The sequence below is a fragment of the Sparus aurata genome, chromosome 11 (assembly GCF_900880675.1).
Source record: "Sparus aurata chromosome 11, fSpaAur1.1, whole genome shotgun sequence".
NCBI lineage: Eukaryota > Metazoa > Chordata > Actinopteri > Spariformes > Sparidae > Sparus > Sparus aurata.
This window is the reverse complement of record NC_044197.1, coordinates 5,777,514-5,800,534: the sequence shown is the minus strand read 5'-3', so window position 1 is coordinate 5,800,534 and position 23,021 is coordinate 5,777,514. Positions and strand designations below refer to the sequence as shown.

At 42.3% G+C, this 23,021-nt stretch overlaps 3 protein-coding genes, 1 long non-coding RNA gene and 2 other non-coding genes across 8 annotated transcripts in view; 4 read left to right on the top strand and 2 right to left on the bottom strand.

The window, feature by feature from the left end:
* Positions 1-512: 512 nt before the first annotated feature.
* Positions 513-7,968, bottom strand: cep63 (centrosomal protein 63). The gene is made up of 14 exons (XM_030434518.1): positions 7,520-7,968; positions 7,179-7,356; positions 6,874-6,969; positions 6,264-6,371; positions 6,036-6,149; positions 5,757-5,930; positions 4,565-4,710; positions 4,241-4,384; positions 4,034-4,133; positions 3,748-3,933; positions 3,479-3,565; positions 3,150-3,340; positions 2,762-3,065; positions 513-2,676 (listed from the first exon to the last, which is right to left on the bottom strand). The coding sequence occupies exons 1-14, from the start codon at positions 7,558-7,560 to the stop codon at positions 2,509-2,511; spliced, it is 2,037 nt and encodes a 678-aa protein (XP_030290378.1). The 5' UTR covers positions 7,561-7,968; the 3' UTR covers positions 513-2,508.
* Positions 7,969-8,332: 364 nt separating this feature from the next.
* Positions 8,333-8,404, top strand: trnap-cgg (transfer RNA proline (anticodon CGG)). The gene has a single exon. It is a non-coding gene; the product is annotated as a tRNA-Pro (tRNA).
* Positions 8,405-8,867: 463 nt separating this feature from the next.
* Positions 8,868-8,939, top strand: trnap-ugg (transfer RNA proline (anticodon UGG)). Its single transcript has one exon. It is a non-coding gene; the product is annotated as a tRNA-Pro (tRNA).
* Positions 8,939-11,525, top strand: LOC115592032 (E3 ubiquitin-protein ligase RNF186). The gene is made up of 4 exons (XM_030434519.1): positions 8,939-9,342; positions 9,984-10,477; positions 10,895-10,999; positions 11,090-11,525. The coding sequence occupies exons 2-4, from the start codon at positions 10,140-10,142 to the stop codon at positions 11,133-11,135; spliced, it is 489 nt and encodes a 162-aa protein (XP_030290379.1). The 5' UTR covers positions 8,939-9,342; positions 9,984-10,139; the 3' UTR covers positions 11,136-11,525.
* A 3,023-nt stretch (positions 11,526-14,548) lies between these two features.
* The window catches only part of rab6ba (RAB6B, member RAS oncogene family a), a 54,517-nt gene continuing 46,044 nt past the window's right edge, over positions 14,549-23,021 (bottom strand). For all 3 annotated transcript variants that reach the window (XM_030432926.1, XM_030432927.1, XM_030432928.1), the window contains exon 8: positions 14,549-16,919. In XM_030432926.1, the coding sequence (XP_030288786.1) occupies positions 16,855-16,919 (65 nt within the window). In that variant the 3' untranslated portion in view covers positions 14,549-16,854. The remainder of the gene's footprint in view (positions 16,920-23,021) is intronic.
* LOC115591173 (uncharacterized) lies at positions 16,847-19,479 on the top strand. Its single transcript, XR_003985916.1, has 3 exons — positions 16,847-16,957; positions 17,099-17,170; positions 19,240-19,479. It is a non-coding gene; the product is annotated as an uncharacterized LOC115591173 (long non-coding RNA).

The following is a 23,021-nucleotide window of genomic DNA, read 5'->3' as shown; positions in this document are numbered from 1 at the left end:
AATTGCTGGAATGCTCCTTTAATACATACCCTCCACAAAATGAGGGCGATGGATATCTGGGAGAATTCCTTTTCGAGGGAAGGTGCATCATAATCACACTCGTAACATTTGTCCTGATGTGTTTAAAGAGGCAATCCAATAACCTGGCAATCCAATTCATCAACGTAATCAATTAACTCAATCATCTCGTTGCCCAAAGCAAACTTCTGCTGTGAATCATTACGTAAATAAAACAAGTCAAACTCCCGCTGGACTTGATTCAGCCTCACTCCTCCTCCCTTTTACGAGGCCCCTTCAAAGAATCTCCACATATAAAAACCTTTTCACCTCCCTCAAGAGAGAGCCAGAGGAATGCCTGCCTTGCCAAATTCCTCCGCGCTGTTTGTTGGGGCTTACAGTGCTGGTAACAGAGGCTACCAAATACCAAAGTGACAAGTCAGTGGACTCAGGGGACTCCTGAGCGGAACATCTGTCTTGTAGCAGTATGACAGCGAAAACAAAAAAAACACATATTTCATGAGAATATTCCACTTTATTTCCATTCTATCAGTGTGTCCCTCATTAGGAAAGCAGTAAAATAGAACTGATCCCCTCTGGCCTTCCAGCGTTTTGCGAGGTCGAGCGCCCCACATGGTTGATATTAACATTCCATCAGCTTTCTAATGATGAGGACAAAGCAGGCCGCAGGGTAACGTTCATGACAGCATTGGCATGGGCAACACATTCCTGCATTTGACTAGCTCGAGGGCCTCTGCAGCGGGTGGTGGTGGTGGCGTTGGTGCAGGGGGGGGGGGGAGAAATGAGGAGAGCTGCAGTATTAGCTGCATTCTCTCCCTCCCGACTGTGAGATGTCTGGATAGACATGTACATATGTGGTATTTTCCCAGTTATGACAGACGTGCAGGGAGGACGGACACCTCTTTGGCTCGCGGCAACATTCTTTTCTCCGGACGTCAATGCAAAGCGAGTATTAATGGTGCATTCCAGGCCACTTGAAAAATTGGAATATGCAGCGTCCTGAGAGGAAAAGTGCAAAGGAACTCCGCTTAATGTCAGGACTCCAACGACTAACTCAGGTGGAATTCAGGAACTATAAATCGGTAACGTGTCACACAAATATGAAGGACTGCAGGGCAGAATGCACTGTGAACAGTCAGTCCTGAGGACATTTCATTCTACTCAACGCACTATGCAGGCACATTTCCATGATGGTCTGATAATACATTTATATAGATATACATAAAAGGGGTGTAACAACAAGGCGTATTCTTAAAAAGGCTGTCTCTCTGGTCATCAAATGTCCCAGTTTTCTGTCCTTATCTGAGCCAGAAAACACAACACAGGATATCTCGGGCATTAAGGGATCTTAACAGTACTCCAGATTACACAATAAGTCAAACTATGGCAAACAATTCTATTTCTGAGAAACAGACCATCATGACTCATAGTTAAGGCGGTGTGTCTGGGGTCACTTGCATCTTCACCCAGACCTAATTCACAAATTAAGTGCAGTTTTCCCATCTTCTCGCTGCTCTACTCCTTTTAATTTTTCCACAATGGAATTCTTTTTTTTTAAAAAAACTGGCTGACAGAAAATGCAAAACATAAGTTGGTTCCTGCTTCTCAACTTTGTGGATTTGACGCTTTTTTTTCACGCGTCAGTCGTTGTAAAATGATTTATTATTTCTGGATGTAGCCCAGACATCCGAGGATGTCGCTTTAGGCTCTGTGAAACTGCTGCACATTCAACTGTTTTCTGACAGGATTGGGCCAATGGCCGACAAGGCTGCTTCTAAACCTGGCACTGGCATGTATGCTGGATGCTCGCTCGAGATGCTGATCTGTCGGATCTCTTGCCAACAAAGTGTCAGTGGTGTGTTAACAGTGGCGAGCTAGTGAGGAGTGACTTCAGTCAATCGCGGTGGTCAATGTGGTAAATCAACATATGCCAGATTGGAAGGCACTGCCCTTGTTTTGTTATAGTAATCATTACTTGCAACCCTGAAGCTAACAATGCTAATGCAAAGTACAACAAAGCTGCACAGTACTCCAAAGCCTGTGATGACACTGTTTGACACAGATTCACAGTGCAGCTGTCTCGCTTGTTTGTCTTTGATGGCGTGTTCAAATACAGCTTTCACCACAAGATTTGAGGTGAAGCAAAGAGTTTGATCAGTCAGCTTGTGTCAGTTCTCCAAGAGCACACAGACAAAATAAATACATGATGAACAGAACAGGTGAATAATCAAAGGCAGTCATCTGAGCTAATCAGCTGCAGAACATTACTATGTGAGACGTGTAACCTCCCTCTAGGGATGAAGTGGTCCTGATGAAGCTCACTTGTATCGTGCTGCAACATGACACCACTGTACATGTTGAGAGCCCCCTGGAATTAAATGGTTGAACTCAAAGCTCTGAGTACAAGACAGTCTTTGGCAGTGCTGTCCAAGGCACTTTTATCCCACCTTACTCGCTCACTGACCAGTCTGTGCTGAAGTCTGAGCAGACTCAGGCCTCCGAGCCGCTTGGAAGGTACTTTGACACTGTCTTTGTGTTGTTCTCACTCATATCCTGGATGAAGGTGTCCAATCTGTGGAGCAGCGCCGTGGACCTCAGGTCCTCTTCCTCCAGGAAACGAGAAACCATGCCGTCTACAGGTGACGTTGAGGAGGGCTCCTGGGAGGGAAGGAAAACACATAGCTGAAGAACATAACCTATAACATAACTATGGACTTGGATTGCAATTTGTGATGAGCCTCACCACTGGAGAGGGAGAGGGTATGATTGTTTCTTTGGACATTAAAGGCAGAGAGTCTTCGGAGCTGCAACTTTGCCCATCAGCAGCAGAGTCATCTGTACTTGGCACCGAGTTTCTCCTGTTGAGTCTTGCGCTACCGTTGGAGGAAGTGGAGGAGGATGCTGTTGAATGAGCCCCGCTGTCCGGGGCCTGGCCACAGGAGTGCTCTCCAGGGGAACGCGACAGGGTGTGCAGCTGTTCGAAAAGCTTCTGGATCTCCCCTTCGGAGCGAGTCGCTGTCTGCGCCTCCTCCTTGTGTTTGTGACGTCTGGTAAAGACAGAACAGAAGATAGACTTGGGTTCAGTTTCTTGATCTTTTGTGATATTGTGTGTGTCTGTGCAAACCAGGTACCTCTCCTGTGCAGGCTGTGGTTGGTCGGTCATGGCATGGCTGAGCAGAGCTTGCTCATATTTGTCCTGACAGGTCCGGCTGGAGACCTCCAGTCGGGCGAGCGCCTGCCTCAGCTGCCGATTCTCTTGCTCCAGGTTGCTCAGAGATGACACATAACTCTCCCTCAGGGATGCAAGCGATGGATCCCCCCTCTGAGCAGAGCGAAGTGAACCAGGGGGTAGAAAGCACAGAGAGATGAGTCACTGAAGCCAAGTTAAGAAAAGAACCCTGTCTGCTGCGGTCTGCAAAACTGTAATGACTACATCACAACTATGTCAAAGCAGACATACCTTTGGTGACTGAGACTCCAGCCTCTGCAGCAGGCCCTTCAGATGCTGGTTCTCAGTTTGTAGAGTCTCCAGCTGTGCCTGAGTCATCTGAGAAAGATGAAGAAGAAAAATGTGACTTGTGTTACTGAATGCCTGAGCAGATGCGTGGGATCCAGAATAATGCAGTTTGCCTCAACCCCTTCTCAAGCTTAAACCGAAAATGATCAGACAGTTTGAGATGATCAAATGCTAAATTAAATGTCTAATTTCCTTTCATTTCATTTTCTTACTTTAAGCTCAGCTGCTTTCTGTTCAGCTCGCTCCACCTGCTGCTTGATGCTGGACGAGGCGCTGTTCAGAGAGGCGATGGCGACGTCGCGTTGATGCAGCTCGGTGGTCAGCTTTGACACCTCCTTCATCATTCCCTCCACCTCACCGCTGTGAGTCTGCTTGGCCCGTTGAAGCTCCTCTCTGAGCTGCAGAATGGACCCACAGAAGAGGTGATACAAATTTGATTTAGCTATATATTACACAAATGCAGTATGTATGTCACAGACGCTTTACAAGTTCTCTGACCTTTTTCATTTCAGCAGCAGAGGAATCATATTGTGCTTTAATACTCCTCAGTTCCTCCTTCGTTGATTGGTCAGCTCTCTGTCGGCTCACCCTCTCCAGCCTGAGCAAATCACAATAACATAAACATCATGTTGATATCCCAAATTCAGTCAAGCTCATATGTTCAAAGCAATAATAATGTGGGTGTATGAAGAGGCCAGTATTCACCTCTCTTTGAGACATGCCAGTTCAGCCTTGAGATGAACCTCACAGGCCTGGGCGCAGTGTAGCTTGGCTGCGGTCTTTTCCAGATCTTGTCTGAGGGTTTCCACTCCATCACAGCCCTGAGCTGCCAGACAGTCCTCCAGAGAGCTGAGAAAACAACAACAACAACAACATAGCTGGGCTTTATTGACCTCTATAAAAGCGTTTTTCACACAGCACACAAGCATTGAGCTTATTGTATCAGACTACCCACAAGTATACACCGCCCTCTTGTGTATTGTTACTGTACTGCATCTTAACATTATTCACGGGTAGAAATCAACCCACCGTATGACTTGATCTTTAGCTTGCAGTACTTGGTTGAGTCTGGCCGCTTCATTGCGAAGCCTTTGCCGTTCAAGACTGGCTCTTCGCACAAATGTATCCTGGGAGTCCAGGGTGGCGTGGAGCTCCTGCCTTTCCTCTGTCAGGACCTGTGGAGCAGCAGAGGATCCTCAGCTGACAAAACAGTATTTTTACCTCCTTCACTGCAGCACAAATGTACTGTTAAACAAGGCTGATGTTAGTTTGTGAGTCCTACTCCACACAATGCCACTTTCCATTTTTTTTACTGATTATTCTTGGAAAACACATTCAAACTTGTTGCTTGTATATTTAAAAAGATAAACACACTGGCTGGACTATGGTGCAGTCCAAAGCGTGTGCTAGAAAAACGTTGTTTGAGTTACTGACGTTTGGTGCACTGATTGATGCAACTCAGGTGTATCGCACATCTGATGGTGCCATGGAAAAAGGATTTTCAGAGTCACTATTTATCACCGTCAACACTGAGATTATCGCTGTTAGCAGAGATTTGATTTGTGCCTGACGGAAATAAATGTTGTGGAAAATATCTAAACTATTTTTTATCATACACACTGTATATTTAGCAGTTTACTGAATCGAAAACTGTCACTGAATTGCAGTGTTGATTTTGAATATGATTTGATTGTGTTCCAATCTGGGTCAGTCGTTATTGACAAGATAAGAAAAATCACAAGTCTTTGATCAAGACGCCTCTGGCTGTTCTCATGAATAAAAGAACAGATTTGATATTTGGCGACTGACACATAGGACAGGGAGCCAAATAAACAAGAGGAGAACAATAATTCAGAGCGTAAAGTTTTATATTGTGAGAGTGCATTGGACAACTGAAACAAAGGAAAAAACGACTGAACTGTGGCAAGAGGATGAAAACATTTACAGCATTCCATCAAAGTGTCATTACATGTTAAGAGTGAAAGCAGCTGGTTGTGATCCATGGTTGTTTTGGAACAATCACACACAACAATTGGAGTTCTTGCTGGATTTACGGAGTTGTTTATGGCCAGACTTCGATCATTACTGACCATTAGAGTTTGTTATTGGAAAGTTATTGGAAACACTCTTTTTATGTGGTGTGTCCAGTTTTTAGCTAGTCTTCAGGTTTGTCACAAGCTTTAATCAGCCCCTGCTCGTCTATGTTCCTACAGGTACTAACCTGCTGCTCTCTCTGGTACTGTCCCAGCCAAATCTCGAGGGGTCGAAGGCGTTCCAGTTCAAGCTCTTGTGAGTGCAGGCTGCCCTGAGCCTTCTCCAGCTGGCTGCACAGATGCTGCACCTCTAGGCAGCACTCCCTGTGCTCCCTCTCCTTTTGTAACACCTGCAGCCGGGCCTAGAAATCAGATGACAGAATGTGTGAAAAGATAACCTGACTTCTGTCCGACTTGACACTGTTGTGCTGTCATGATATTATGAAAAAGTTATAAATCTGCCTTACTTTAATGTGTGTGAGCTCATCAGTCAGGCTCTTATTCTGGGCCTCCAGTGCTGTTTGATGGTTTTGGTACTGGACACGCTGCTTCTCCCAGTCTACAGAGAGCTGCTGATACTCCTGCATGGAGAGACAAGGATGTTTATACTCCATATAACCAGTAGATGGCAGTAAAGGGCAATCTATAAGTGACCAAGGCAACAGGAAAAAGGAGTTGGACTTATGTTGTTGTACCTCAATTTTTTCATTGAGTCGGGTCATGTCTTTAGTTTTGGCTCCTCCATCAGTCTCCTTCAGATGTTTGCGCTGAAGCTTGTGATAACTTCTTTTTAATTTATCTAACTGCGAGGAAAAAAGGTTTTTAATCAGAAGCCTTGAAAACGCTGTTGTCAAAAACACATAAGGATGACAATGCAGAATGTTAAGCAATGGCATTCACAGTAATCAATATTAAAAGCCACCTACTGGTATGTAGTATGAGCTGGAATCATTACAGATTCTTAAATGTGAATATTCTCTTTTTCTTGACAGTAAACTAAATGGACAAAACAAGACATTTTAAGACGTCTTGGGCTTTGGGAAACAGTGAATCACATTTTTCACCATTCTCTAAAATTTTAGAAACCAAACAACTAATCGATTAATTGAGAAGGTAATCAACAGACTAAGTGACAAGAGTTGAGTAAAATATAAAATTGTTCAGTCTGTAAAGATAAAAACTTATTCAGCTCCTTTTGTAGTGATTTGTTGGACTTGTATTTTGTTTGGTTAAACTGTTGAATTAGGACTAAAGTAATCAATGTTGACTGAGAGGCAGTTTGACCGATTGTTGTGTCCGTCTCACCTCTTCTCTGACTTTCTGCAGTTGTTGCTCGTACTTGGCAACCATCTCTTGCCGACCAGGCTGGACTTCTTCCAGCTGCTGGCGGAGCAGTCCGATCTATAATCAGGAGTGATGACAATCAAGGTATGGTAAAGATTAACATTACAACTATGCTAGGTTGCATTAGCTCCATGCAGATGATGTGAGGTGAAGAAAAAAACAGAACCATATCTTCAAAGATAAGATAAATGGTGAATTCCAGTTAAGAAACATGGATCCCTCACAAAACAGTACAATATAACTTTAGTATGGATTTCCTGCTGTACCTCCAGGTCCCTCCGTTCAATGAGATTCCTGGAAGTCAACAGCTCCTCTTCCCCGTTCTTCAACCTGAGCTCCATGTCCTGCATCTCAGCCTCCCACTCCCTCTTCTGATGGTTGATCATGATGTCAATCTGTCTCATCAGCTCCTGAAGCTCTGGCTCACATGATGACAGTACAGAGCTGGAATACACACAAAATACCCAAACACGTTACCTAGAGCAGTTAAAATACGACATGGTTGTCATCTCTGCAAGAGCCTAACATCACTGGTTGTCTGTGATATTAAATTAGCTAAAAGTTTATGAGCTAATCATTAGCTTTAGCCACAGTATATATTTGTTACCTTAAATCAGGACTGTGCAGAGATCCCAGAGAAGCCTCCATCTGCTCGGAAGTGATACTTTAGCAAGTTTGGTAAATAACTTACTGTCTCTTTGAACACCGTTAACTTCGTCTCAAGTTAGCGACCAGCTAAGCAGACTAACCTAAATTACAACGTTAAAGTTAGCACCTAGCTAACCATCACCAACCTGAGCTGCAACGGTGCCTGTTAGGTTGCGTGAGCTGACTTTACTAACCTTACAGCAGTTAAGTTTGGATAATAGGAAAGGCTCAGCGAAGTAAGAAGACTGTTAATGTTTCTTACATGGCTAGCAAACATGAGCAGTTGACTTTAGATAGTTTCAGTGCGTCTAGCTACCTTTGTTTACATCGTTAACTGAACCAACGGCACAAAATAATAAGTTTCCTGATGTTAGGCGGTAACTCCTCCTACAACCTGTGACCTCATCACGCTGTACGTCCTGAGCGGTGGGTCTTCTCTGTCAGATGGGGCTCTGCAGACAGGTAAGGCAAAGATAAACATGTCCTGTAGCACGTACGTTGTTATCAAACCAAATTACATTACGAGTCCAACCGTGTAGCGCCTTAGGTAACGTTAATGCAGCAGTTCAACCTTTAATACATTTTGCGGATGCCTTTTTTCACCTAGATGTCAATAGTCGGACGCCCAATTTGCGCAGAGTTTGCAAAATTCTAGGGAGACTGTAAGAAAAAGAGAAAACGCGGGTAGAATGTTACAATTCTACATCATCGCTACTTGAAGTATCTGTCAGAAATTTATTAAATAAAGTTGTGTCGATGTGGTTGAACACGTGGCTCGTTGGTCTAGGGGTATGATTCTCGCTTCGGGTGCGAGAGGTCCCGGGTTCAAATCCCGGACGAGCCCACCCTTTTGGATACCCGTAAGTGATGGCCGTCTGCTAACCTGACACGTCAAACAGCGTTAGCTCTAATCAGCGGTGGCTTAAAACATGTCCTGCGTGTATTATAAGTCAGCGTCATTGCAGTTGCTGTGGCGACGTGTCTCCCTCCAGCTACATTTTGCTGTGTGACTGAACTAAAGACTGAATTCTCGTCTTTCCTAAGCACAGGATATCAGGCTGATGGTATCATGGTTTTAATGTCACGCTAGGTGGGTTAGCTCACAGATAGCAGTTAGCTTCAGCCTCTGAACGGGTGTGCTATCCTAACAGAAAGCTGGACTGTTATTGGTTTTTGAGTGGAGCATAGCTGATGAAACACGCATCGGGTGTCATAGATCATAGAAATGAGCAAAAAACAGAGGAGATATACCACAAAAATGAAATATAGTTAGCTTTATAAATTGAACGATCATACTGCTGTAGTGTGGCTCGTTGGTCTAGGGGTATGATTCTCGCTTTGGGTGCGAGAGGTCCCGGGTTCAAATCCCGGACGAGCCCTCGTTTTTTGTTTCAAAAAACACATCTGTCTTTCCATGTGTAGGCTCATTTTAATACATTCAAATGTATAATGATGTGATTCGGGTAGGTTTTGAATACTGGAGCAGCGAACAAGGCTCGTTATTACTGCTTTATTGTACCTTCTCTCAACCCCCGTCCCTCCACCTGCCCTCCGTCAAACACTGAACAAAGAGCGCCTCGGCCGCTGTGCCTCCCCAGCTGTTGGGCTGTCCCGCCCCCACAAACACACCAGACACTCTTAACAGGCGGCAGACGAGCTCAGCCTCTCCATTCACTGCAGCGTGGCTGTGCCTACAGTCCAAAGGGACAGCACTATTATAGAAGGCTGAAGGAGGACTGTCTGTTCTGGGAATAACGTCATTACAGAGGCTTCAACTGTACTGTAAGTAGTCACACATTATTATCAATATCTTCATTTATTTTGTCCTTAAAATGTGTTTAGCTGTGGATACTTGTTTATGCTATGGTTTAGTGTTATTCAACTCAAGTTTTCTTAAGCTTTCTTTATTGTCTTGACTATTCTCCAACATACATTTGACTGTATTATATATTGTATATATAGTAAGAGAAGTGATGTATTCCACATTTTGCATATGTAGATTTTAGGGAGGTGAAAGACTGATGTTTAAAAAAAATGTTATGCCATTTTTAACGAATGAAATGTCATGACTGAATAAACTGAAAAAAATGAAAGAACTCAATTTCATACTGTTATATATTTATATGTGGCGGACCCTGCCACCTTTCAAGCCTCAAACTGAGTTCTGGGGACCTTATTTTCCTCTGAGAACAGCTTGTTTATTCAGTTGCGGAAAACAATAGATCTGTCTATCTGAGTTTGTATTATTACCTCATTAATATTGTAAACATTAAAATTCTCAGCTTGAATTGCTTCTACAAAACTACATAATGTCTTTTTAATCTTTTATTTTTCATACATGACTGCTGTTAAAAGGTTTATAATTGTTATCCTGCTGCACATCTGATAATCATCTAATCATCTCAACTGTGTTTATTTAACAGAAAGAAGCAAACTTGTAACTTGGGACCTGCAGCAACCATCTTCTTCAACAACCTCCATCAGTTTTTAAACACTGGATCGGTTTTCATCGGATTTACAGACTACAAAACTAATTTTAATCCTTACAGTCAACTCGTTACATCCTGCTCAGCTTGACCATGGTTCTGTGTGAGGACGGCGAGTGCAGCGTCTGCCTCTTTCCCTACACTCGGATGGACAGGATCCCCCGGTTGCTCCACTGCAGGCACACCTTCTGCGAGCTGTGCCTGGACACCATGTCGCAGGCCACGAGTGCGCTGCTCACCGTCAGCTGCCCGCTGTGTCGCCGGGTGACCTGCATAGGAAACGGCCTCAGCCTGCAGGAAGCCCTGTGGGTCAACAGCCGGCTGTGGGAGCAGATACCGGAGGAGGAGGAGGCCGAGGAGGAGGAGGAGGACGGTGGACTGAAAGGAGAAGCTGCGGAGGAGAGGACGGAGACTAAACAACAGGCAGAATGGTGGGTTTAAGGAAAAGCCTTAAGTGGCTCGCTGCAATTGTAGGTTCAGTTTTCTTTTTGTTTTGGGACTTTTTCAGGCCCGTTTACATACTCAGCTGGCATCTACAAACAGAAGGCTTTGTGACCTTTGACCTCTTGTTGTCTATCCTTTTAAATTTAGTTTTGACTGGCTTCAAATTGAAAGGTTCACTCTGGATTTTTACTACGAGGATGTTAAAAAAGAGACAAAGAAATTAGTATATCTTATAAACCTGTGTTGAATTTGAAGAATTGTAACCTGGCTCCAAACAAATTCCAGCCATACTTTCCCGTTCACACGTGAATGTTAATCCGCACGTTTGTCCACAAGGCCTCTCATTAGCGCCTCAGCTCTGCGGTGCCACATCTCTTCTAACTGAAGAACTTTTACTTTTCCAGTGTTTCCTCCAGGTCCGCCAGAACCAAGCTCAAACTGCCCGCCTTCTTCAAACGGTTCAGTCTGATAAAGCAGCACCAGGAGAGGATTGTGCCCGGCAGCAACGTGTAAGTTCTGACTTAAATGGCTGAAATAAGCAAGGAGAAACTAAATGAAAGTGTGGACTAATGTTTGTTCTGTTTGTCTTTTGTTTAAAGGGAAATGAAATCCTGGCGCAGGCTGTCTGCTGATGAGACCATTTGAAAAAAAAAAAAAAAAAAGAGACAGATGAAGGACGAAGTGACAGGATATTACTCGCGGATGGAAGACGCCACTAGAAGACTCGACTCAGCCCCGTCAGGGAAGAGAAAGTCGAGGCCGTTAGGAGGGAGAATCCATTTGTGTTCCTGTCAAGACAATTGTTTTGTCCTCAGCCAAAGGTGCCCTGCTCTCCCCATTATTTATTCTCGGCTTAATTCTCCCAGCTGGTGCTGTGGGATTTGGTTCAGCTGTCCCAGTGGGACTCACACCCAAAGACCCCCTCGTGACAGATGGTCTCCTGAGGACATTCACTGCTGAACACTCAATCTATCTTTTTTTTTTCTATTATTTATGATAGCTGAAAGTATTTAATAAACCCTATTTTTGAAGGAATTTTCTTCTGCATCTGTGTTTTTATTCACTAATTAATGCCGATCACTGCGTGCAGGCGTCCGCGGGAGATGACTGTCATCTGAAAGAATCATGAGCTCAAAGCCGAGACATGAAAACCTTTTTTTTCTTCCTCACTGTCTACATCATTTATGACACATTAAGTATTCAAGTGACTGAAAGTAAGTGAAGCCAGGAGGAGATTTTTTTCTGAACGGCTTAATGTGAATATCACTTTTTGTTGGGCTCGACGCGCAACAAAAACATGTCACAAAAGAGTTGTTCAAGCATGAAAGCAGATTATAAACTCCATTCAGCGAGCATCTGGGCAGTTTTCCATGATATTCTGGATCATTATTTTATCCCTTTGTGTCACCTTATGTGCACATATCAGTTCATAAATATACAGCATGTGCAGTTCTGAGACGAAAAAAGGGAATTAAATCTCAGCTCGAGGTCGTGTTTGGCGTCTCAGTCATATTAAGGTCACTGTTGTTTGACTGGATGAAGCGAGAAGTCTGTTAGTCGTCACACTGGTTTGGGAGCCGACTAGTCGTAACAGGCTGCGTCAGCCGTACAGTCAGTTGGTGTGTCAGTTTGCCTTTCATGCTCTCCCACGGTCAAGTTTTTATCACAGTGACTGACATCATCTCCTCCATGATTACAAACAGCGAGCTGCATCCAAGTTCTAAATGAACTGGCATCAGCGGCGTTGGCTCTCACAGCTGCAGTCTGGACTACAGCAGGGAGGCACAAACCCTGCGGAGAGCAAAACAAACGGAGCAGGGTTGTGAAAATGGCACAGGACCAGTTTCAGTTTCGCAACGTGTTTACCGGCTCGCAGCGCGGTCCTCGTCGCGCTGATCACTGGGATTAGATTGGAATAGATCAGGAAGCAACTCCCAGTGCGGGCTGGCAGCACTGGGAAGTAAATGTATCGATGCTATAATATGTAAACACTCAATTACATATCAGAGTCCTGCCTTCAAAACGCTTCCCCAAATAAAAAATGCAAAAGTATAATCAGAGAAATGTTTTAAAAGTAAAAGTACTCTTTTAACATGTAGAAAAATGTCTCCTTTTACTATGACATGTAAATAAAAATAATCTTCCAAGTAACTAACTGTAAGATAAATGTAGTGCAGTAAAAAGTGCAGTATTTTACCTGGAATGCACTGGAGAGGAAGTATAGTGGACATAAAAAGAGTATGTCATAATTGTACTTAAATATTTGAGTAGTTAGTTAGTTACTTAGTTACATTCCACCACTGCAGATTGGTCGGATTTATCACTGTGACTAATGAGGCAGCGATCAGATGACAACATATTAACATACTTCATGGGAGGAATTCTTGCGGGAAGTCTTTGCAACAACAACAAATACGTGGCGCAAGACGGCGTCCACGTTGCTGCCCGTGACACTGAGCAGTAGTACATTCCTGTGAGAGTACGTGTGTTGCACTCCATGAGTGTGTTCAGTGCCCTGATTGAACATAAATACTTTTAAGGACTGATGTATTTTTGCAGTATAGGAAACCAGGGACTTATATGGAACAGAACAGGAGAGAACTTTATTATAGTGCCAACAAAAAAAGTGGGCATATCAGATCAGGTAAACCTGCCTCAGGCTCCCAGACACTCAGCAGGTGACAGTAACTTGGTGGTAATTTAATTCATTGCACAGTGTACTGATAATATTTAACATCACAGCACGATTTGTTGGCAGGAGCCTGAAAGTGAGACGACTCGCAGTATATTTTGATAATAGTGGTCACTGTGTGAGTGCAGGATGACCTGCTAAAACCAAACTGTAACAATAACACAAGTGGAGAATAGTTATAAAGTCAACAGCAGTAGCCACAATTAGCTACTGACCAAATACTTTAACCTCTGAGTGTATTGAATGAAGCCTGTTTTAATGCTCCAGAATGTAACTATTAATTTGTAAGACAACAAATTAGGCTATTCGTTCTCTCATTAAGTTATATAAAGTTTCACAGTCTTGGTTGGGTGTTTCCTGCCTTCCCACCTATTTCAGTTACTATTATACAGATATAATTGGGTCAAACGGTTCAGTTTTGCCCGAGGGGCTCCCTGAAGATTAGCCTCGCCGTGGCCAACTCAGCGGGTAATCCTGTTGACAGGTGTGACCTCTAGTCATCGATAGAAACTGGGGATATCTGTTGTGTCAACACAGAAACTAGGCATGCAACAACATGAGCCAATACCCAACACTGACCCAATTATTGCCTCATTACTATTAACTACCACACTGGTTCCCAACATTTTTCTGTCTGATGCACCAGACATTCCTATCACATGAGGAGTGAGCGGTGAACATTATAAGGTGCATTTTGTGGGTATTGTTAAATTTGTATTCAACAAATAAAGGCAGGATATCACCAGAGCGAGTGTGGCTACTGTTAGCTTGTTAGCTCCGTTAGCTGTACAGCTAGCCGGACTACCAGGGGGGAGTGCTGGTGTTTACACTGCTGGCACAGGAGCTTTGGAATCACTGAGAGAAAGACAACTTCTAAATCGCTTTAAACAACATTTTTGTCCCATTTATTGATTAATTTCAGGTAATGACGTTGACCATTATTACTTTTTGCTAACTATCTCAAATGTGGATTTATTCTTAACAATATAAAATATTAATAGATTACTTTCAGCTCACTATCTCAGCTGAATGTTTAACAGTTATCCATGGTGGCAGGATGTGTTACAGGTATAGTTTCAATAAAGGTACTAATTACAGTATATTGTGTGTATATACAGAACATGCAACTGCAGAGATGGAATCACTGACCTGCATGAGCACAGAATGTAGCTAGTACTGACAGTTTTGTTTAGTCTAACCAGCATCATTTGACTTACCCTGGGTGGATAACTTGTAATCTTGAGTCTGCATCTTTTGGAAGTCATCAAAACAACAGGAAAATAAAGGTGACAAAACAACATAATAGGTGGTCAGGCATTGTGAAGAACAGACACTTCAGTGTTCAAGAAAAATCAAGGATTCTGTGTGACTTTGGTAATAAGACATCTTTATTAATCATTTGGAGAGACATGCTAGATCTCTGTACAGTGTGAATGGAGAGCCAGCTCTGGACTGGATCAGGTTTTGCTGCACAGAGCTGTGACAGAACATACACCCACACCCCCACCCTCCGACCCCAGGGAATGGCCTCGGCCTCCGTCCACAAATGCAGACCCCCCTCCCCGACATGCAAAGACGTTTGTTGCATTACTTGGTCCATTTACAGGGAATGTCAAAATGGTAAACAGAGGCAAAGACTCTACTTTAACACGACAGGGGAATAAATACAAAGGAACGTCTACACTAACTGATTATTAATGTCAAATAAATACCCATTGAGTTATTTCTCAAAAAGTGCTCTCTTTACAAGGCTGTGTGGTCAGTAATGAGAGCAGTACATTCCTGTTTCGAAATAATAAATAGGCAGCAACACAGGGGGGTAATATATTACTCTCTTATCTTCCAATTTTGAGGGGAGTTTAGCTTAAAATGCAACCTGTCTTTGTCATTCCCAAACCCACAAAACAGTGTGTTCCAGTCAGAATCTCCTGTGATATTTTAATCCAACTCTGTCTCTTAGTATTATTAATATTTGGCTCATTACGTGGGTTAGAAAGGTTCACTAGTTTTTCCCAAGAGTGCTCCCCTTTTCGGACACGTGTGAACAATTCGTAAAGTCTACTCTAGGACACAGTACTCCCAACGTTCTGGAGATAGAGATTTCTTTTTTTAATTTTTTTTTTTTTACCATGTTTCTAAGACTTATATCGTCACTCTACTTCTAAAACATGTTCTTAAAAGTGCAGTAAGATTTCACTTCAAAGACAAATCAGAGTAGTGTTCTCAACACTGGCTGACATCACCACCAGTACATTATGATACCTGGTTCAAAGTAACAAAAGGAACAAAATTAAACAACATTGCATAACGTCAGTAGTCAGTTTAAACACAAGCAGCAAAGCAAACCTCATCTCAGTGGGGACACGTTGCGTGACAGTTTCTATGACAATCAGACAGGTCTTGAATTAAGTGACTGTACATTTACAATGAAGCTTCTCACAACTTCATATTAACCTGAAAGGTCTACGTGTGCAAATTAAGTCTTTTTGTCAGGAATGAAACAATGCACTGATTTACAATGTTAAAGGTCTGTTGGGATCACAGAACCTGCGTTAAAGTCTACAGATCACCACACGGGGAACCACGTGTTCATGTTCCTCTGTGACACAAGGCAAGGGCTTCGATTCTCCACTGCTCACTTACAGCGTATGTGCAGACTATCATAATCACAACTACAAGATATCACACAATGCAACAGCAGATGTCATATCGTTGTGGGTGGCGGGGTTACGGGGGAGTCTATGACATACTGCAAACAAATGGTGACCTCAACGGTGCCGTAATGTGGCGAGGATGACGCGAGCTGGCATTGGCCCTCTATACGACTGCATTCTAATGTTGCCTATACAGAAAGCACACATTTACACGCACACGCACGACAAAAAGATATTCTGAAGTCAAGTATACAAATCCAGTTCAACAGTTCTCAGAAACAAAAAGACTTGGACTATCAGAGTGCATTAAGTCACTGGTGTAATGTTACCATTTACATGATCAAACTTGTGTACACTGATAGAGACAGTACCTATGCTGAAAAACTAGGCATGCATTAGATACTCAACATGTTACTGTTCAGTTTTTGTCCCATGACGTCGAGATACCGGAAAATGATGGATCCCAGAGGAGTTATGGACAGGAGCGCTGTGACTGGCCTTCAGGCGTAAGGTTAAAAATGGTTACGCTGCGTATCTAACAGGAACATTTTTGCCCGTAACATCGGATTGGGATCCATAAAAATCCATTTAAACCATCTCTTCCTATCGAGCTCCCGAACACAGAGCTCAGTTTGCATCTTTAAAAAAAAAACAACCCAGGGAGATTTCCCTGAATATACAAAAATATACAAAAAAGAAACTGGGGAAACATCCTTGTCTACTTTAAAAAATCATCCACATACGCGACTTGGGGATCTTTTTCACATCTTTTTCTTTTTTCCTTTTTTTTGCAAGTTGTAAGACTTTTTGGCAGTTTCGTTAACAAAGTAGGCTACACTACTTTAGAACCAAATTCACATATTGCTAGTTCCAACCGATGACCAGAAGCGGTCGGGTAAGGAGGCCAGATTTCTCAACGTGCAAAGTCGACCGCAGGTTAACCAATAGGAAGCAACATAACAAGCATGTGGTGTAAATGATGTTTTTTTTGTTCTTTTTCCAGGGACGGTGCTGAGTATTAACAGGAACAGCCGCCTTCGGTGGTCTGGGGCTCCTGCGGATTGTCAAAATTGATGTTGACCACTGGAGGAGAACATTAAGGAAGCATTTGGAAACATTTGGTATTAATATCATTCAGCTGCATGCATCGGCTAATATGAAAATTTCAAAAGAGGGAATGGAGGCACAAGTTACAGGTTTTGGGTTCAGAGAACCAAAACAATGTATTTTAATGTGCTGCAGTATCACTTTACCACCCCTAGATGGTGCTATTTCCCATGGAACTATTTCATTTCTGGACAAGGCATCCACAAATCAAACAGCCAAATACTCAGGTAAGTCAAGAAGAACAACATTTCTGACAAAAGACATTTAGATGAAGTTAAAATAAAACATAATCTGTCGTCAGTGTATTACAGCAGTTTTTGGACGTGGTGATAGATCATCCTAAAAATCCTCCCCAGACAAGTTATTCAGCTCAGCAGGGAATCCTCTCCTCCATTGTCGGTCGGGTAATAAACCGAGAATGGATGTTGGCAAAAATCGCAGGCACTGCTGGGCTACAATTAAAGCTGATGAACAATGGTGTGTTAATGAGTTGCTGCTGTACAAAAACAGAATGATTTTGCAGTGTTTTCTCATTCAGATAAGGTGTTATTCCCAGTCAATCCTCCAGAGCTTCTGTTATATTTAGCAGTGGGAACGCGGGGCACACCTCCTCTGTATCATGACTGAGAGCTTGTGAATGATCCCATGTATGACTGCTGGTGAGGGAGGCAGAGCTGCAGCCTCTTACTCATTATATTCAGTGTGCTGGTGAACATTATGCATGTATAAGGAGGGAGGCTACAGAAACTGTGGCCTACATATTGTATGCAAGTGAGTCTGGAAACAGTCCCGCTGTGGCTTTCAAATGCCCGGCCTACACTGGCTGTTAAATGCAGCAGTTTGTGTGTGTGTGTGTGTGTTTTTAACGTCATCTTGATGTGGAAACATATGAAACACAGTCTTTAAATGCAAACATATACTGGAGCACTGAATCCCATTTGGATTGGATCCCCATCTGGGATCTGGAGGCCTGATCTCAGCAGCAACCTCACCGAACCAAATGAGCCTCAGTGTTGAATATGTTAGTCCTCAGATACCTGTGTGTGTGTGTGTGTGTGTGTGTGTGTGTGTGTGTGTGTAGGTACAGCCTACAGCATCTCCTCAACAACGAGTAATGAGTTCTGCCACTGTGCCACTAGTAAATGTATTTTGAATAAAATCTGTTCCATATAGTCGAGGTACAGAAAAGTTGTTCATGAAGTTAAGAGCTGGTGTTATTGCTGTTTGTGTCCCCTGTGCTTCTTGTTCCCTTTCCCCTCTGGCCCTTTCTAGCTCCACCTGTCCTGAGAGGAGTGTTTCAGGGAGTGAGGACCGCTGATCTTGATGCCTGTCAGGCAATCGTGTTTCTGCCTAACTAGGTCAATGTCATTTCAGCACTGTTTTGGTCACGCTCCACTACATTGAAGGGCTAGTTGCTATCTTTGAGTGTCTGCTATTTAATGCTGAGCAGGTAGTGTACAGTATACTGAAGCTGGAAATAATGTTGATGAGAGTGGTGGGACTGAAGGTAGAAGTAGAAAGAATTTAAAACGCTGTGGTTCAACACTTTAAGATCTTTTAAGATTCCAATGGGCTAATACAAATATACAGAACACATCTTTAGGGCATATTTTGTTAGTTGTATGGAGTCTGTTCTCTGTTGTGCATCACTCTTTGGTTTGTGGATTACCACTTTGAGACCTCGTGCTTGGCATTGTGGCCGTTGCCATGTCGGGGTTTTAGAGCCAGATGCTTTCTTGATGAGTGGAGCATGGTAACATACACATTGCTTTGTCTCTATCCTGTTTGATGGTTACCATTGTAGTGACTTGTAAGTCACAAGATAGCCACGCCCTCCCCTGCTTTATCATCTCTTCTACTCTAAATTCGACCATCATGGTTAAAATTAACATCATGCTGTATTTAACAAGACTTGATACTATCGAATGAGACCATTCACTCAGTACGAAACTCTTCACTGAGTCATTTTCTCATAACCTTACCTACAATCAGACATACAAACTTCAAAGCATTACCTTGAATAAAATCACCATGATCTAATTTTAGTACTTCACATAAACCCTGCAGACTAAAACTCCTTGTAAATACAATTTATTACCAAGTCAGGGAGTGCCACCTTCCTTTGACTGCCTTTTTTCTGATCAACATCAGGCTTGATTTATTTTGCTTTTTGATTCCCTCTTATTAACACAGATGACCCCAGCACTTATATGGGTCAAGCACCCTCTCAGCGCTCTCTCCCTTCAGACCTGCAGTGGTTATATTACCCAGTGACTCTGTATGAAATTGTTTTCAGAAAGAGAGTAGAAGACTGCGCCCCATGAGCCCTGACATCCACCATTAATCAGCGTGACCCACCCGTCCCCAATTTAAAGCTGGCAGTTAAAGGAAAGGAGAGAGTGTACCATGGACGCTGTTTAAATACTGACCGAATGTCACACATATTGGACTGTTTGAAGATTTCACCTGGCTACATGTGTTTTATTTCACAATATTTCTGTTTTTAAATGCTGTTCCATTACATGAATGTTTGCTATACATGATGAGGACTGTAAATATGCACTGCACCATGCGTTCTGGCTATATAACATGCATGTATGTGTCCTAGACTGAGTCTATTTCTGCCGTTCTCCCTGTGAAATCAATAGTTTTCACAAAGCAATAACAACAGAGGAGCTACACTGTCAGCTGAGGCACAGAGCTACTGAGGAACTGTCATCACCTGCCATCCATCAGCACACCTCCACCTCACACAGCTCACCCCCACATCCATTATACCTCATTAGGACAGAGATAAAAGAAAAAAACAGGAAGAGAGATAAAGTTAATTGGCTGAATGTGAGTGATGCGTTTTGAGCAGGAAATATGGCAATAGAAATAGAAAGCAAAGGGGTGATCTCAACAGTTCAGTTATTTAGTTTATCATGGAGGCTGGACGAGTCCCGGTGAATGATGGGTGGTCTATAATCGGAGATGCGCAGGGAAACAAATGTCGGCATTCTTTCCCCTCACCAAGGTCAGTGTCTGATTTATGATTACGTTAGAACAGAAACCCGCTGAGCCGTTCATCTGGACACATTGAAGGAGGAACTACGATGCTATATGCACGTGGTTAAATCAAAGACAATTTCATAATTCACCCCGTTACCATAGAGATGGCCCCGGAGGTTATCAAGCTCTGCTGCCATCAGAGGAGAACCAGTGACTGACGGCATTCAATACTATTGATTTACTTTAGTTCCAAGTAGCAACGAGGACAAGGACAACTGTGTTTGTAATAGACGACAGCTAAACTAGCTAAAACGACTCTATGCAAGATGAAGGAAAAGGCAGTTAGAGGCAAAGTGTTGGTTTAGATGACAGGTCGTGTTTACGTGTGATTTCTCTCTGATGGGTTATAATTATGCTACCAGATCATACTTTGAAATTGGGTTGTGACATTCACGTCTGTCTCAAAGGAACGGTTCACCAAAAATGAAAATCTTGTCATTATCTCACCCCCCGGCTGATGGAAATTCAGGTGAAGTTTCACAAACCACAGAACATTTCTGGAGCTTCACAGCAAAACAGCGTTGCAGCATTCTTCTAAACCACTGAAGAAGACAGAGACTTGTTCTAAAATGTAAAAAAAACAACAACAGCTCATTCAGTGTTATCCAAGGGTCCAGAAGCCCAGATATCCCAGATTGCTTTTAAAAGATGTAATTTACACTCTCTTTAAGGCATTTACACCCTCTTCTTTCACTGTAGCTGCCAGGCTTAAAGTGTTACCCCATCTGAAGTGGGTGCACAAGTTTGAATGATTGTAGAGTGTGTAAAATATGTCTTTTCGAATCAATCTGGGATCTCAGGCCATCAAAACATCTCTCAGGCCTTCTATAGACTGTGATGACGCTAGACAAGCTGTATGGAGTCATTTTACTTTCCAGCCAGCTATCAGCTGTTTAGGAGAAGCACCAGAGATGTTTTGTGGAACATGGTGGTGACTACATTTTTATTTTTGGGTGAACTGTTCATACATTTGCACACTGAAACAGGATTTGCTTGCTGTAATCATCCCTTTTGTTCACACTGGCCAATAAGAGATCAGTTCAAGATACATTCTCAATAGAAGTGATGGCAGACAAAATCAACATCTGTCCCATTGTTCACCTGGAGAGCAGGGGCATGACTGAGTGGAAGGGGGAGCGGGGAAGGAGGCATCGATATGGAGTGAGGTGAGATGGACTTGCTGTTGTTTGACAAAAACACAAGGAAGTCATGACTCACGCTGATCGAAACCACACGGAGACGTGAGACACATCTTTTTACATAAAGTGCAACTTAGTTCCTGAGAATATTATCATCCCAAATGTCCTTTGTAAATAAACATTGAGGGCAGCGGAGTTACTTAACTGTACAGAAACATACACTTTATTAAAAGGAGAAGAATGAACAGATATTAAATCTCACCACTTGGGGATGTACTATATATGTACTGTGTATTGTAGATGTAGATATAGTGACCCCATGTGGTAGAGTGAGGTAAACTGACCCGCACATGTGATTTAACATGCAGGAAAACTTTTTGTATAATCTGTCTGACTCTTGATGTGTGGGGTGGTTTTAGCTACACAGCTTACTGTCTGTTAAGTGTTAAAGGCTTATCACTGATTTCACTACGATTTACAATCAGAATTTGGGTAACGCATCACAAAAGGGTTAAATTAATATATTTCTTTTAGCAGTAACGGAGTAATTAAACATGTTACAAATAATATTCAGTAACATATTACTACGTTTATGTCGTGTAACACGTTACCGACAAAAATTAATAATTTTTTTGCTGTTTTTTAAGAATCCTTCTAAACTGTGCGTGACCATATCAATATTACCTCTGTGTGTGTTTAAGAAAGCTGAGCCTATAAGTTGTTTAAGTTTCTGTGTTGACTGAAATGAGCAGTATTTCGTGGCCTCATGATGAAACCTAATCCTCTGAGCGCACTTTAATTCACAATCTTGAATCACATATGCCCGTACATTCCTTGTTCTGTGGACTACAATTAAAAAGGCACAGAAGGACAGATTTGTCTTTTCATGTCATTATAGGCTACATTATAAAATCTATAGGTCTTTTTAGTTTCATATGACAGAGCCTACAATTAAAAATATTTATTCCTATCTCATAATATAACAGACTAAAACTACTACTAAAAAGTAGTAATGTGTAATATGTTACTCTAAGTAATATATGACCTTAAAATGAACGCAAGTAGTACTATGCAATATATTGCATTTTATAAGTAGGTTACCCAGCACCGTTTACGACTATCATCTCTCTATGCACTGTGTGTGTTATGCAAGTGTTTTTAGTATGAGTGGGCTTTTGCATTTATAGTTGAGTCATGAAATTTTGAGAGTTATAGTGACTCGGACGGCTGCTGTGATAATGGATTTCAACAGTGTTCGTGACGAGACGCTGTCATCTCGGTGGATCTGTATTATTAGGTTCTTTTCATTACGTGTTTCATCTGTTATGCTTTGAATTATTCTTTTCTCTCTCAAAAAATAAATAACTTGAGGAGGGAGAGAAGAATATAAAACTTCACAGTATATTCTGCATCATAATAGATAGATTAGATTACAGTAAATACAGATCTGTAGGGAGCTCTAATCAACACATGGTCTAAGGAGCTGAAAAGCTTTTCTCTAACAATCCAACTAATCAAAGTGAAGTGCAGATAATATTATGTGTATAATGGCTCTTAACTTAAGAGTACAAAAATCATCTAAAAGATTCAGAGTGTGAAGTGTAGGCTGCCTTATTGTTACCTACGCTGGATATATTTACAGAAGTAAAAATCAGTCCATGCGTGTGTGAGGAGCCCAGTTAGCCCCAAGGCTCTTCAGTTTCTGTGGATATTACAGTTAAAATCTGTCTCCGCTGCTCTATTTGACATCAGACATAAACACATGCGTATCTAGCTGAATCAATTGATGTGACCAAAACAAAAATACCTTCTACACTGTGTGTGTGTGTGTGTGTGTGTTTAAAATTCACAATACTAAAAAATGTAATTCAAACTATTCTGCATTAGA

Coding starts and splice junctions, on each gene's coding strand:
- cep63 (XM_030434518.1), bottom strand. CDS start 7,560: ATGGAGGCTTCTCTGGGATCTCTGCACAGTCCTGATTTAAG. Junction 6,372..6,873: donor TGCAGAAAGTCAGAGAAGAG/GTGAGACGGACA, acceptor TTTTCCTCGCAG/TTAGATAAATTAAAAAGAAG. Junction 3,934..4,033: donor CTGCTGCTGAAATGAAAAAG/GTCAGAGAACTT, acceptor TCCATTCTGCAG/CTCAGAGAGGAGCTTCAACG.
- LOC115592032 (XM_030434519.1), top strand. CDS start 10,140: ATGGTTCTGTGTGAGGACGGCGAGTGCAGCGTCTGCCTCTTTCCCTAC. Junction 10,478..10,894: donor ACTAAACAACAGGCAGAATG/GTGGGTTTAAGG, acceptor TTACTTTTCCAG/TGTTTCCTCCAGGTCCGCCA. Junction 11,000..11,089: donor ATTGTGCCCGGCAGCAACGT/GTAAGTTCTGAC, acceptor TTTTGTTTAAAG/GGAAATGAAATCCTGGCGCA.